Raw genomic sequence first — 14,416 nt, 5'->3', positions numbered from 1 at the left:
ATTCTAATTCTACTATTACCAATTTTTTGTTAATGGATTTTTACCATTTTAGCGCACAACCAACCACAATTACAAACTCAAACACACCATGAACCAGCCCAGCACCGCCGGACCACATACCACCAGACATTTACCACCACCTGCCACTTGCCACCATTGACCACACATGACCATTGATGCCGGCCGCTATGAAATGCGATTTCAAATCTAAAATCGGATCTTGATCTCAAAATCAAATTCGATCTTGGAGCTTTGGCCAATGGTGGTGGTTGTGAGCAGCAGTGATAGATTCCATCGATTTTTATTTCAAATGCTCAAATCTAAATGTTTTCCTTTGGATGCTGGTAGTCGAGGTTGAGACAAGTTGTCAAGATTGTGTTTGATTCGGGGTCTTGGATTCCCCATTTTTGTTGGTGGTGAAGGCTGATCAAATAGTTGTTAATGGTAGCAATGGTGGAGAAAATAGATGGCGAAGATGGTGTTGATGGAAATAGGGGACGACAGTAGTGGTGGTGGTTTTAACGATATAATTGGTTATTTCTTTTTGATGACTTTCCAATATACAGTCTGAGGTGGTTGTGTGGTGTAAAAATGAATGTTACAAGTGATTGCTACAGCTAAATCATGAATGTTAACAATTGGCATCGGCGGCGGTGGCCGGTTAATTGGAAATTGCATCATTTTTTTTTTCTACACGCCTTTCAGTAGTGAATTAATTGATCCTTGATCTAGAAGGCACCAATGTCTATAACATGTTTGGCTCATGTTTATAAACGATTTATAAACACTATTCAACTTTTTATCATATTTCGTGAGATTCACAAGTACTATCCACTTATCTACAACTTGCATCTATCTATCTATAATTCAAATTGTTTATGTACACTTCCCAACATGATTTATACAAACGAAAATGTAGGTTTAATATTGATTTTGTTTTAGCGAGCATCTCCTTACAACAAGTGGAAAATATAGATACGCATAAGGCCCTTCATCGCCACTACTCCCCAGCCACTTCATATAATTCGACCTCGCCTGTGCTTTCCTTGACTCGACTCCTAGTCGAGAGTTCAATTTCCTCCTCCATAGCCGTGCACTTCAATCACCAATAAGTGTTAAAGTAGGGATATGGATTCTGTTCAATTGTTTTGTGCTAAACTCACAAAGCATTGCTAAACGCGAAGTGAACATTTGAACAACTGAAGAATGAAATATGAAAATTGCACTTCCTTGAAGCAGAAAAATACAGAATTAAAGAAAACCAATTCTAACAACACCACGAACAGATAAAAGCTTTCAAAGAAGAAAAACTCCTACCATAATTTATCATGGAACAACAATACACAGTAACATGCCTGGGTGTTGCTTAGTCTCCAAGAAGGCACAGAGGCTGTCTCATGCTAAGCTCAGCTTTGAGGTCTGGGAATTTCTCCAAGTCATGCGATTCTCCCAGAACTTTCTGAAACCAAAACAAAAATTCAATTGTTAAGACAATCATTCTTTATTTTCCTTTCACTCTTCATCAAATTTCACTGGGTTTGAAGAAAGCAAGGTAGACGGCATGATGTCAGTGTTCATACTTCAAAACAGTAATTGAGAAAATTACAATTAAAAATTGAACTGTCGGTCAATATCAGGATGTATGTCCTCAAAACAGTATTTTGGCCGTAATAGTAGAGGAACCAAAATAACCAGATCCCACATGCTTACGACAAGCAAAGTTTCCTAGACAAGGATCAGTTTTACTCTATCTATAGCCAATTGTGCAAGTTTCTAGTTTACCATCTACAAAATGTCCTTTCTTTACAGATCTGGAATAAGACAGCTATTGAGCAGTTTATTAAAACTGCTTGTCGAATGGAATGCTATACATAATGTACAGCATTTCCTAATTTATATAAACATTATAAACTAATACGTATGGTATTTAAAATAAGGTATATTATAACAATACAACTCACCAGTGCAGCAAGATGCGCTTCTTGTAGAATATTTCCATCAATCTCTAACCTCGCTATGGGAAACTCAGGAAGGTGTCCCGACTGTTTCTTACCAAGCAAATCACCAGGCCCACGCAGTAGAAGGTCCATGTTTGCAAGGTAAAATCCATCTGATGATTTCCCAAGCACTTTCAGCCGGTTTAGGCTAGTGGTTGTAGATGCTGATAATATACACTTAGACTTCCTTTCTCCACGTCCAACCCGACCTCGAAGTTGGTGCAATTGCGCAATTCCAAATCTCTCTGCATTCATCACAACCATCATAGACGCGTCTGGTATGTCAACCCCAATCTCAATCACCTGTGTAGAGAGCAGTATATTTGTGTCTCCAGCCCTAAACCGCCTCAATGCTTCATCCTTCTCATCACTTTTCATTTTCCCATGTAATAATCCACAATTATAACTTGGAAACCTTCCAGAGATAGTTTCAAGATCAGCTGAAGCAGCACGAAGCTGAGGCAGTTGCTCGGATTGCTCGATGACTGGATACACAAGATATACTTTTCCTCCTCCTCCCAACTCTTCCTCCATCATCTGCAACAGTAAAAGCTTTCAAAGTTTACTTTGATTATATACAAGATTTTCTACCTTTCAAAAAAAAAAAAAAAAAATTATAAAAAAAATTTTTTGTAAAAAAATATCAAAAAAAAAAAAAAAAAAAAAAGGTCTCATATTTGATATTTGATGACGCGAGCATATTCAAATAGATATAATTTAATCCACAGATGCTTGAAAGATGAAAGAGGTTAACAACTTTATCCATTGATTATGTTTGGGATAACTAGCAAAAAAGTAGTGCTCGTCTTGAGTTTTCCAGAAATGGGAGACATAATTAACTAAAAAACTCCATATTTTTAATCATATTTGAGCAAAATCTATTTTATAATTAGATGTTATAATGGCAGTTGGCATTCACACAGTAATTTCATAATCCGCTCAAGACTTATCAAATGCCACACCGAAGTATGTATCACTGCTACCAGCATAAATCAAACTAAACAATTATGGCGTGGAATTTTCGATATAGCTTTGTTATCTTTTTAACATTGATTCATATGAAATTATTTAATTTAAGTGTTTTATTAAGATGTTATTGAAATCTTTTGACGACGAGGACTGCAGCACATCTGGCCCTAATCAACAACTTACACAGCAAATACTGATATTCCTCCGAGGCAAGTGGGCGTTTCAATTACTAATTAACTGGTGACTGTTACATTTGGTAATGAAAGATATTACCTGGTATATCTTCTCAAATCCAGTTTCATTTCCCTCAATGATGTATGTTTCAACTGGTGTTCTTCCAGGAGGTAAATCGGTGATCTGTCATTTCAAGAAGTTTCCCAAAAGGTTCAATACAAGAAATAATGTAATGTTTAACCATAAACAATGCAATGTGCATAATATCAAGAATTACTCTGACATAAATGAAAACTCTTGAGTATCATACTAGCCAGGTCAAAATTACAAAAATGAAAAATAAGAGTCCTATTATACACACTCATAGACAACTAGGTTTTATAAAATTATTAGGGATAATTATATGCTGCTTCTCAAAGGACCTCCCAGAAAAATAGTACCCACATATTAATTGCACCGTTTCTTCCAACTTTGACCCCCAACAAAATTTTCTTGCAATGCCTTCCATTTTCTTGTCAAATGAAAACATTAGACATAAGCTAACACCTTTCTTACTAGTGCCAAATTAGAAAATGACCTTCCGTACGCAAAGATAACTAGAGGAGAAAAACAAAAGTAAGAAAGAAAAAGATTGATGTGATCTGTAGTAAAACTGCTACAAATAGACATTTAACGACAACCAAAAGTAAATCTAAGATTTCAGTAATTACACGAAGTTTTTTAACAAAACACAAATACATGGGATCTTTTGTTTCATATTTATTTGCACAAAGTCATGTACAAACTATACAAAAGTTTTAATGAAACACATTGTTTAAATTTAAAGCAATCAAACAAGTCGATATTTAGTAATTACCTCAACCACTAAAAAGTCCAATGGATGCAAAAACTAAACCTTCGAAATTCAATTACACAAGAAGATTGAAGATGCTACAGAGTAAAATGATCATGTTTGTTTAACTATATACACAAATTCTCCAACACTTTATTTCCGTAGATATAACCAATGAATAACACTAGAAATTGCATAGTTATAATTACATTAAAATTGAGTAGAAATGAAAATGTAGAAGACTGTCTTGGAAGTGCTTTTGAAAATTCAGATTTAGTGGTCTGGAGAAACACATAATTATATACCCATGAGCTTATAAAAGAAGCCTAATATTTATTTAATTAATTAATTTTCCGTCAAAACTATTTAGTATACAATCAGCTGCTATTTCCTAATGCAAATAAATCACTGAATCATATTATATGGCTTGAGACCCTCTCTTTGATCTACCGAAGTTAGATGGAATTGCCAAAAAAAAGGGTAAAAAGATGAACCATGCAAATGAGGAACTTCTAATTGGAAATTTGAAGAGTAGAACCAAGAAATACAAGAATTCCTGCCAACTCCCATCTCCAACCAACACCAAATAAAAAAGAGAAAAAACACTTATCCACGTCCCATGAAACTTTTAGGAAAAAAAATTAATGACCTTTTTAGACACCAAGGTGTCGTTTCAAAGCTTAGACAAAAAAATATGGAACACTAGCCGTCCAAGTGGTATAAAGAATGGGAATCAATGTTTTACTTAGTTCTATGTTAATCCCATAACAAGGATAAACATGGAAATATTCTCAGAGAAAATATAGCCTGCAGGTTTACAAGTATTATGAAATATCGCAATAGCACGTTAGTAATGGAAAGAAACTAAAAAGAGCGTACATACTTGTGTCAGTGACATGTCCCCATACAAAGCCAGTGCAAGTGTTCTAGGAATTGGTGTGGCTGACATTGCCAGAACATGAGGAGCCATGACAGTGTCACTTTTCTGTGAATCCTTTGAACTAGTTGAGGCCAGTTTGGAACTTATGGAGTTGAAATATAACTGCAACAATCACAGGAAAATAAAACCGTGGAGTTTCCCATCACAACTTAATAACTTGCTAAGAGAAGAAACTAGAGGAACTACCATTAAAAAAATGCATTTAAAATGCCAATGCAAATGACCTAAGCAAATTCTACTAATTCTATTACATAGGAAGAAAGAACTTAAAAACAGAGGACACTTCAAAGCAAGTATTATATACAAAGCTGCGTCACTCTGCTAAAGACTATTGATTAGGAGCTGATTAAACAGAGAATTATTCTATGGCTGTCAAAGGACCTTAAAAGACATAATAGAAAAAGGGGACGGGAGAATTAGCATCTGGGAAACACGGTAAAAGAAATTTAATCTTAATTTTAAACCTCCTAAGTGAACTATAATTCAAGAATGAATTGAAATAAACTCGCCTCCAATGAAAAGTAAATGAAAATATATGGTTTTCCCCAAAAAGGTTTGGAAAATAAAAAGATTATTATTTTGATGATATTTTTCATTCTCAAATATTGATCATAGTTTATTTTAATACATAGATCGCATGAAAGGTATTCCCAGAATGTATTATTTCCAATAAAAACTTGATTCGATAACAAACAGAAGTTTATGCAGCAGCTTTAGTATCAACCTCATCTCCTAGAAGGCTAGAACAGTTAATTCATTTGCAAAAATTGAATATTGTTACCAATCAGTAATAAACTTGAGCCACACGGTCAAGGGCAAAGTTCTCATTACTACAAAATTGAGCACGCTACACTAGAGTCACAACTCTTCGGCATATACAAATGTCCAGACAATATATCAATATGATATCAGCACAAGCTAGCAAAAATGAAGAGATACCTTGCTATTGAAACGTCCTCTTTGGACAACACCAAAACGATGTTGTTCATCTACAATTGCAATGCGTAAAGCTGAAAACTCCACCTTTTCAGCTATTAAAGTGTGAGTTCCAATGACTAGCGAGATATCTCCAGCTTGGAGACCCTATTGAAGAATTGTAGCTAGCATAAGCTATAATGGTATATCAGGAATTAAAGATAATCCAGTTTACAGCCCATGTAATTTACAGAAATTCCTACTTTACGAATAAACTGTGCTTGTTTTGTTGGGGTTGATCCTGTCAACAGAGCAACAGAAGGTTTGTTATAGATGTCTTCCATTTTCTCAAGCAATTGAAGAAGGTTCTCATAATGCTGCACTGCTAGCAGCTCAGTTGGAACCATAAAAGCTGCCTGAAGACGAAAGAAAACAATTCAGTCCAAATATATAAAGTATAAGATTACAACTTCTAAGAATTATAATAATAATACGTTACCTGATAGTCTGAGCCAATTACCTCCATGCATGCTAGGAATGCTACCACAGTCTTTCCACATCCAACATCACCCTGATAAGAAGCAAATAGAAAAATGAGCAGCAGGAAAAGTTTCCTAGTATTTCAACAGATAGTGACTCTAAATCAACGAAATAATATATCCAGTGAAGGTGGAAGTACAAGCGTTGACATTGCTTGAGCAACAGATCAGATACAATGATTTGCATATTGTTGAATATAGATGACTATTCACCAGAATTGCTTCAAATATCATGCAATTGGTATAATGCATAATGTTCCATGAACTGTCAGAACTGAGAAGGCATATAAACACTTTGGTGCCTACATCGTATAACAGGAATATTGATTAACATAAAAATCATGAAGTCATAAAAAATACATAACTTTCCAATCCGTAACAAATTAATCAACCAAAGCCAAATCGAGACAAGGATTTTGGGGTGGAGTGTGTACAAATGTATATTAACAGTGGAAATATTAGCAAACATATGGTCCTTTTCAGTAAACTAACTATCATTTCTCAACACATTATACAAGCTAAGCTTCATTTTGAGATAAACTTCCAAGTCATTCAGACGAATAAACCAATCTTAATGATCCATCGAAACTATGGTTATTTTCTAATACCCCCATACATGTTAATTTTGGTCAACCTCCCTTTTTCTAACATGTTCTACACTATTGGGATTGCATCATTTATGAATGGAAGCTTATTTGGGTCTAAGCAAGATACATCCAATCATCTAAGTTGTTCTTCCTTTAATCTAATCTCAATTGTTTCCACCTATTAGTTCTAACATGGCCTGGTACAGAAAAATTTCTTGTCGAATCTGTACTATACATTAAATCATTATCATTATCATTATTAATAATCAAATCTAGGTTCTCTTTCGATTCTTTATTTCGAATCTAGAATCATCCTTATCTGAATGGATAAAACATGAATAAAAGCATATTTTATGTATTCAATCTTATTTCTACTTACTATGAACTCCTTAAAAATATTTCTCCAGATTTATCCCCTATCCCAACATTTTTTTTTCCCCTTTTTGGTGTGTCCCCTAAGATGGCTGTCCATGAAGCTTCCAACACATCTCCTATGTGTATCTAGGTTTTATTGCGAAATAGCACCACCTTGTGTCTTTTTCCAATCAATCCCCTTCTTGCTTCTCGACTGTAAAATAGTTATTAGACATGGGAAATATTCGAGCAAAGTGAATTACTCAAGCAAAGTTTTAATTGGTGATTTTTCAACATAACAATCTGACAGCTTTCTTTTGCACCTATGTAGGCAATCACCTCTTCTGATAATGAGAAAGGTTTTTTGGACAGAACTTGCACCATAACTTGATCTAGTTCAGACTTCAGAATTTAAAGCCGCTAATGATGGAAAAATCCCTTCACCTTCAAAGGCACGTCAGTAACGGATTCTATCAACATTTTTGTATGGTGGTTCAATTCCGGCCACAATGTTTCCAAAGTGTTGTAATACTTGGTCACAGATAATGATTTTGCTTCTTAAGAGTAATATGATTCATTAAGTCATACACTTATTCTTATATCTCTACGTTGGACAAATAAAGCACCCAAATCACCGTAGCTCTTGAAAGAAGAAGTCGTTAATTGATTACAGTTGTATAGGGCGAAGGAGCCAAAATATAACCATGAAATGTTCCTGTCTTCCTCTTTCTTTTGATGAATTACCTGGCGGATTAAGACGACTCTTGAAAATTTTGGCCATTAAGTTTACTGGTCATGATCTGGAAGCAAGGGTTTTAAGTAGGAAAAAGAGAAGTCAGGGTTTCAGGTTGGATATTTACTATGAAGAAGATGAATGGGCCCTGATTCCAGACAAAAGTCATAAATGGTTACAAGGGCTTGAGGAAGGGAGACTGGAAATCAATTCTGGGAACTGAAGTCTAGAAATCTAAGAGAAGACAGTAGAAAATGAGGCCATTTCGCAGGAAAAATTAGGAGAAATTGACCGGCAGGAAAAATTAGGAGGAAAAGATTCAACAACGAAGCAAGAACAGAAGGCGATGCAGGCCACCAGATTCCCGCAAGAACAGACCAGAAAAACTCCAGAACAAAGACCCTCAATGCTCTGCCACTATGTTGAGAAATCGGAATTTCATTCACCCGATTATTGAAATTAGAATAAGGATATTAATATGGCTATGAGAATCTAAAACAAACAAAAACCCCTATTCTAAGAGAAATTGCAGTCTCCACATAATTCAATATACTTTCTGGATATATTACAATGAGGAGAGAATCATGATAGAAAACTAGAATGCCCCTAGTAAATTATGACTTTCACAGCATTACTATAACAAACTCAGGCCACATAATAAAAATCATCTAACCTCAATTTAAACCAGAAAGACACTGTCTTCCAAATGGTTTTCCCCAAAGGAAATGATAGATAATGAAATATCCGTCACTCAGTAGCTCCATTATCTAGAAAAAAGGATACTTGAACTCCATGAAATATACAAATATGTCTAGGTAAAGAGAACCTTTTCTTTTAAATAAGGAAAGTGCAATGGGAAGTACAATGTAGTTGCTGAAAGGAAATTGAAATTTTGGAATAACTTTTCTACTTTCAATTCTAGATATAGCATTTAACACAAATGAAAGTAAGTAATAAAATAAAGTACAAGAAAAAAGAAGTACAAGACCTGTAACAATCGATTCATTGGAACCGGTCGCTTTAGATCCCAAATGATTTCTGAAGTGGCACTCAGCTGACTGGGAGTGAGGGAATATGGAAGAGCATTCACGAATTTTTTGGTCATACAAGACCATTCTTCCATAAACTTCGAGTTCAACTCAGGCTTCCTATACTTATCAAGTAACCCGTCCTTCTCTATCTTCGTATCAAGACCCTCAAGCATTTGAAATAACTTTCCCAACTGAAAAGGAAGAAAATAACTGAGAAGGAAGAAATTATAATAGTCTGATAAACAAGTTCCCGGAGAAAAAATGATGTATATCATTTGCACCTCGGAAATTCAATCGTAAATAGGCTTCCATTGAATGCATTAAATTAATTCAATGAACAGCTTTCACGCAGAAATTAGTAGTCTTTAGGACAAGGGAAAAGTTATCTGTGAAAGAAAAGCCTAAGTCTAGGTAAACATTTAGTCAGCTTAGCACAGTGTAAAACACCATCTACTGCTATCTTTGCAAATCAAGTGCCCCATATATTGATATTAAAGGGAAGAAATAATCTTTGTACTTGACAATTTTTAGAAGAAGAATACAGTTTTTGTACCTAAGAACGTGAGGTATTAGCAATCTAGCTTGTTGAACTAATTTCTAATCTCTTTCGCCAAGTCTCTTCCTCCATTTAAAGTGAATATACTTAGTTTACCCCAGCGAAGTAGTAAAATAAAATAAATATCCCCAAAAGAAGGTTCAGAAAAAGGGTTCTTTTGGACCCCAAGAAAACAAATAACAAAATGTATCCAATCCCTAAGATTTTAAAGAGGGGAACACCAAGGAATAGGATAGACTATACTTAATTGATTATGCTATTCAAAGATTTAATATTTGGATATTTACTTAAGTAGCATTAGTTAATATAGGCATCCCTTTGTACAGACTTCACTTCCTTATCTGGAATAATTATGAGTCTATGAGATTTAACAGCCTTTAATGCACTGAATATCAAGAACTATAGAGAGACAATTAGTTCCTGCTGTAGTTTAATTATTTTGTCAGGTTTGGTTCTATCTGGATGTGTGTTCCTATGCCAATATGGAATTGATGAAGAAAATATAACAGAGCACAAAAATCAAGGTCATTAACAAGATGTCGAGATGAAGAGAGAGAAGAGAGCTTTGATAGGTTGTAGAAGTGGAACTCAGATTAACTGTGGGTCAAGGAATAGGAAGGAAGAAGTAAGACAGAGGTATTAACAATATCTCAGTGTGCCAAAGAAAAAGGAATTCAGCTAAAAAATTCTCATAATTAGGACCTTAAATTTAAAAGAAAGGTAAAAAGAGGAATAAAGCAACAGGGTGCAAGGAATGAAAGGAAAAAACAAGCATATGCCATCGTTACCTGAAGATAAAAGAACTCATCAAATATAAGCCTCTTTCGAGCTAACTCGGTCTCGTTTAAATTTTTTGGCTGGTGAATGCCAATATATGCCTGCATTTTGACCCAAGAAACACTCATATTTCTGCCCATAAATGAACATGAAGGAGTATGAATATTCACAAAACCTTCATTACGAGTTTTGGTATAATACAAACAAGCGGCTGGAAGTTACAAAATTGCAATGTTATATAAGATAATCCTGGGTGATACGGTGATTGTTACATTCCTTTGACTCAATTATCTCATATAATCTTATAAATTGAGGTGCAATTTGAAAGTAAAAAGTCGGGAAGCAACTTCATAACTGTAGCTACTCTACCAGATGCCCAAATGAGGAGAGAAAGAACCAATAAAAGATCTAATCAATCGAAGCATGTCCCTAATGGAAAAACAAATTCATGGATAACTATGTAAACATTAATTATACTTTTTTATTTCCAAATATTACATGTTCATGACATCATAACAAATGCTATTATCTGAATCTAGACATGTTTTAAATTAAAAAGGTAAATGCCTTGATTATTTGTTTAGCGCAGTAAGTCAATGTTGAAATAAAAATATGTGCATTTTGATTAATTAATCTGGAAAATAAAAATGGTCATGTTCAAACTGGATGGATAGAAACTGGAAAAGCAAAAAATTCAAGAACTAGACTCATTATTTGGGAAAGCATTAGTACGTTCTTCCTGTTTCTTTCAAGTACTGGTACTTGTTAACCATTATAAGGCAAAGAGGAATGCACGAGCTTCTTTTCCTTTATAAATGGACAAATAATTGAAAAAGGAAGGGAACTCTGTTATCTATATCATCTAAGAGCATTTCTTTAGTCATAGTTGATTCTTCCCCTTTGTTCTATACTAGAGCAAAATACTTTTACCCATCCATTTTGAATATGAGCCTTTTCCATTTCCTACATAAGAATGTCTCAATTTGACTACTTTAAACAATTTTATTGAAGAGTACTATTATAGAATTCTCCAAAGTCCTTTTAAATTCTGAAGAATCCACCACTAATACAAAGGAAAAATCGATGGTTATTTCTTTATGTAGGCCCCTTCGAAAACAATAAAAATTAATATCAGGGCAACTAAAATAGATCAAAGAAAGATAGCAGTAATTGCTCCAAACGAAAGAAAGGAAAGACTAAGAAAGAAAATATTATATGATAAACCTTACCACGGTTCAAAGCCAGTTTACTTACATCTGAAAGACACAGAAGTCCAAAATCCTGAGTGACATCTTTAGGTATAGGGTCAAGATTGTCTGGCAGCATCTTTAGAGCTCTGAAAAATGTCGAATCACACGCATTAGAGAGTTTCGCTGTTATCAATGAAGGTAATAGAATATGTTTTCTAAGAATAGATTGAGTTAATGACATGGAACTTCTTATTACTTGCACAAACATACGATAAAATGAAAGAGAGAGAGAGATGTGCAGAAAAAATACAATGAAACACGTCATGTATGCCAAATTTACCATCTAAATGAAGCAATAAAAGATATATAACGGTACATTAATACATGGCAATGCCACACACACCATTTGACGCCAGTAGACTGACCAGACAGAAATTCAATAAAATGATGGAAGTAGAACATGATCTAACTTATCCTCTTTTTACCTTTTACAAGAAACAAGACAAGTTAAATCTTCAATTCTACCTAAAACAGTCTTAGGTGTTCAACTTTCCATGCATCGGTAAATGCCTCATTCCTATAATACAATTTAATTTGTGGACAGGATCACAAATTAGATGCGCTGCCTTTCCTTTTGATAAGTCCTAAAATAATAAGCAGCTTGCAGAAGTACATTAATGCAATCTTGAAACTCTCTCCCACATACTATTACTTGTTAAAACAACAGAGGCCAAATCTGTTTAATTATTCGTCTTTTAAATATAAGACTGGATACCTATGACCCTGTGTTGACAGAATGAAAAATGTAATGAGGATGAGAAAAATATAAATCATGGTAAACAATCCACTCTCGAAAAAGTAAAAAGGAAAAAAAGGAAAGGAAAGAAAAGAAAGGAAAAGTTATGAACTTAAAATTGTTTACTGCCATTATTTGTTGACAAACAAAGAGGTTAACAATTCAAGATTACTAATAAAGAATATTTTACTTGCAGTGATGAAGAGATGCAGACCTATACACGATGTGCAAATTTAATACTAAAGGGACTAATTATCAACTTGGATACAGTAGCCATGGTACAAGGCAGACATGGCCTGGTTTTTGTAGCATGACAGGTGAACATTTTTATCTAACAAGATGAAAAATGTGAACCATGAGAGAGAGAGAGGAACAAGAACAAGGAAAAGGAAAAGGAGAAGAAAAGGGTAGTGAAATAGCAGCCTCAGTCCACTACGAATTAGTTTACCAATGAGACCAAGTTTCAGAATACAGACCTTGAAATGATATCCCGAAGAAGATCTGGGGTTAGTCCTTTTTTCGAAGGATATATTGGATAAGGCCTCCCTTTTGAACACAAAGATGAATCTCCTTCGTCTTTGAGCACATCAATATTGTATTCCCTCATTTCAAAGTGATCTTCACAACGCATTGTCCGTACCTTTTTAAGATCCACAGCTATGAGTAAATTTTGCACAAAAAAGCATTTCAAACAATCAAAATAGCCAAAGCCTCACCCAAGAAAAGTTAAAGATATTAAGGAAAAAATGAAAAGGCAACATCCTAAAAAGATACTTCCTGCGACAATGAACTGAAGAAGGCTCTCAACTATGGCTCAAGTGCCTAGGTATGTACGGAAAAAAACAATATATGAAATTTAATGTAACCTGATGAATACCCAAGTTTTTTTTTTCTTTTTTATAGGTAATCAGAGAATTTTATTCCTTAAAAGAGAATACACGGGAGGTATATAATCACTTTAGGCATGAAAGGAACAACATGAAATTAGGCAACCCTACAACAGGATTTTTAGCCACTGCATTAAACCAAGTATACAAAGTCAAATAAAATAATTCTCTTATCTGCTCTGTTGTCTTTGTTTGGTCTTCGAAACATCGATCATTTCGTTCTCTCCATATGCACCATACAATGCATCCCAGGATAAGATTCCAGAGAAATTTGCTATCCTTATCGCGAAGTTTTCTCCTTCATGCCCGAACCACATCTTCTATACGCTTAGATAGCACCCAATCCATTGATTGAGAAGCCAGAATACTGTTTCAAAGCCAACGTACACCATCACAATGAATGAATAAATGATCAATTATCTATCCATCCTTCTTGCACATATAGCACCACTCGGTTACATAAAATCCTTTTCGTCGAAGATTATCCACCGTTGACACCTGCCCCCTCATAACTGTCCACAATAAAAATGCTACCCGTGAAGGCAATTTGCTTTGCCACACCATCTTCCAAAGTAATGAACTTCCCACAAATCCCAAAAGGGATTGAAAGTATAAGCGGACTGAAAAAATACCATCTCGAGCCAACCTCCACCTGCTCCAATCACCCTCTCCTACCCGAATTTGTATCTCATGCAGAGTGGTCAAAAACAACGAATAATCTTCCAATTTCCAATCCTGTAAACTCCTCCCAAAAGTAATATTCCAACTATAGCCCCCATTATGAATGTCTAATACATCACCCACCATAGCAGCAGACTCTAACGCAATGCGATACAATAAAGGAAATCCCTCCTTTAACGGTTGATCACTACACCAACTATTATCCCAAAATCTAATATCAGTGCCATTTCCCACCACAAAATTTAGTTTCTCCCTAAAATCACTCCATCCCCGTCGGATATACCTCCACAAACTCACCCCATAGGAGCCACGATCCTCAATCGTACACCAACCCCCCTCCATCACACCATACTTTACCCCAATGATTTCTCTCCAAAAGCTCTCCCTCTCCACTCCAAATCGCCACAACCACTTGCCCAATAAAGCCTTATTAAACAAAACAAGGCTCCTCACTCCAA

General features: G+C 35.0%; 1 protein-coding gene across 1 annotated transcript in view; it reads right to left on the bottom strand.

Moving 5' to 3' along the window:
• Positions 1 to 895: 895 nt before the first annotated feature.
• LOC111396335 (ATP-dependent DNA helicase homolog RECG, chloroplastic) overlaps positions 896 to 14,416 on the bottom strand; it is a 35,488-nt gene continuing 21,967 nt past the window's right edge. Inside the window, exons 10-19 of the mRNA XM_023022744.1 lie at positions 11,659 to 11,740; positions 10,416 to 10,505; positions 9,029 to 9,262; positions 6,327 to 6,398; positions 6,091 to 6,243; positions 5,852 to 5,995; positions 4,856 to 5,014; positions 3,240 to 3,323; positions 1,962 to 2,534; positions 896 to 1,459 (exon numbers count right to left, since the gene is read on the bottom strand). Coding sequence (XP_022878512.1) covers positions 1,367 to 1,459; positions 1,962 to 2,534; positions 3,240 to 3,323; positions 4,856 to 5,014; positions 5,852 to 5,995; positions 6,091 to 6,243; positions 6,327 to 6,398; positions 9,029 to 9,262; positions 10,416 to 10,505; positions 11,659 to 11,740 — 1,684 coding nt within the window. The 3' untranslated portion in view covers positions 896 to 1,366. The remainder of the gene's footprint in view (positions 1,460 to 1,961; positions 2,535 to 3,239; positions 3,324 to 4,855; positions 5,015 to 5,851; positions 5,996 to 6,090; positions 6,244 to 6,326; positions 6,399 to 9,028; positions 9,263 to 10,415; positions 10,506 to 11,658; positions 11,741 to 14,416) is intronic.

Source organism: Olea europaea, chromosome 6 (genome assembly GCF_002742605.1).
Source record: "Olea europaea var. sylvestris chromosome 6, O_europaea_v1, whole genome shotgun sequence".
In the NCBI taxonomy this organism is placed as follows: Eukaryota; Viridiplantae; Streptophyta; class Magnoliopsida; order Lamiales; family Oleaceae; genus Olea; species Olea europaea.
Note: the sequence above shows the minus strand (reverse complement) of the source record. Positions and strands in the feature narration are given on the sequence as shown.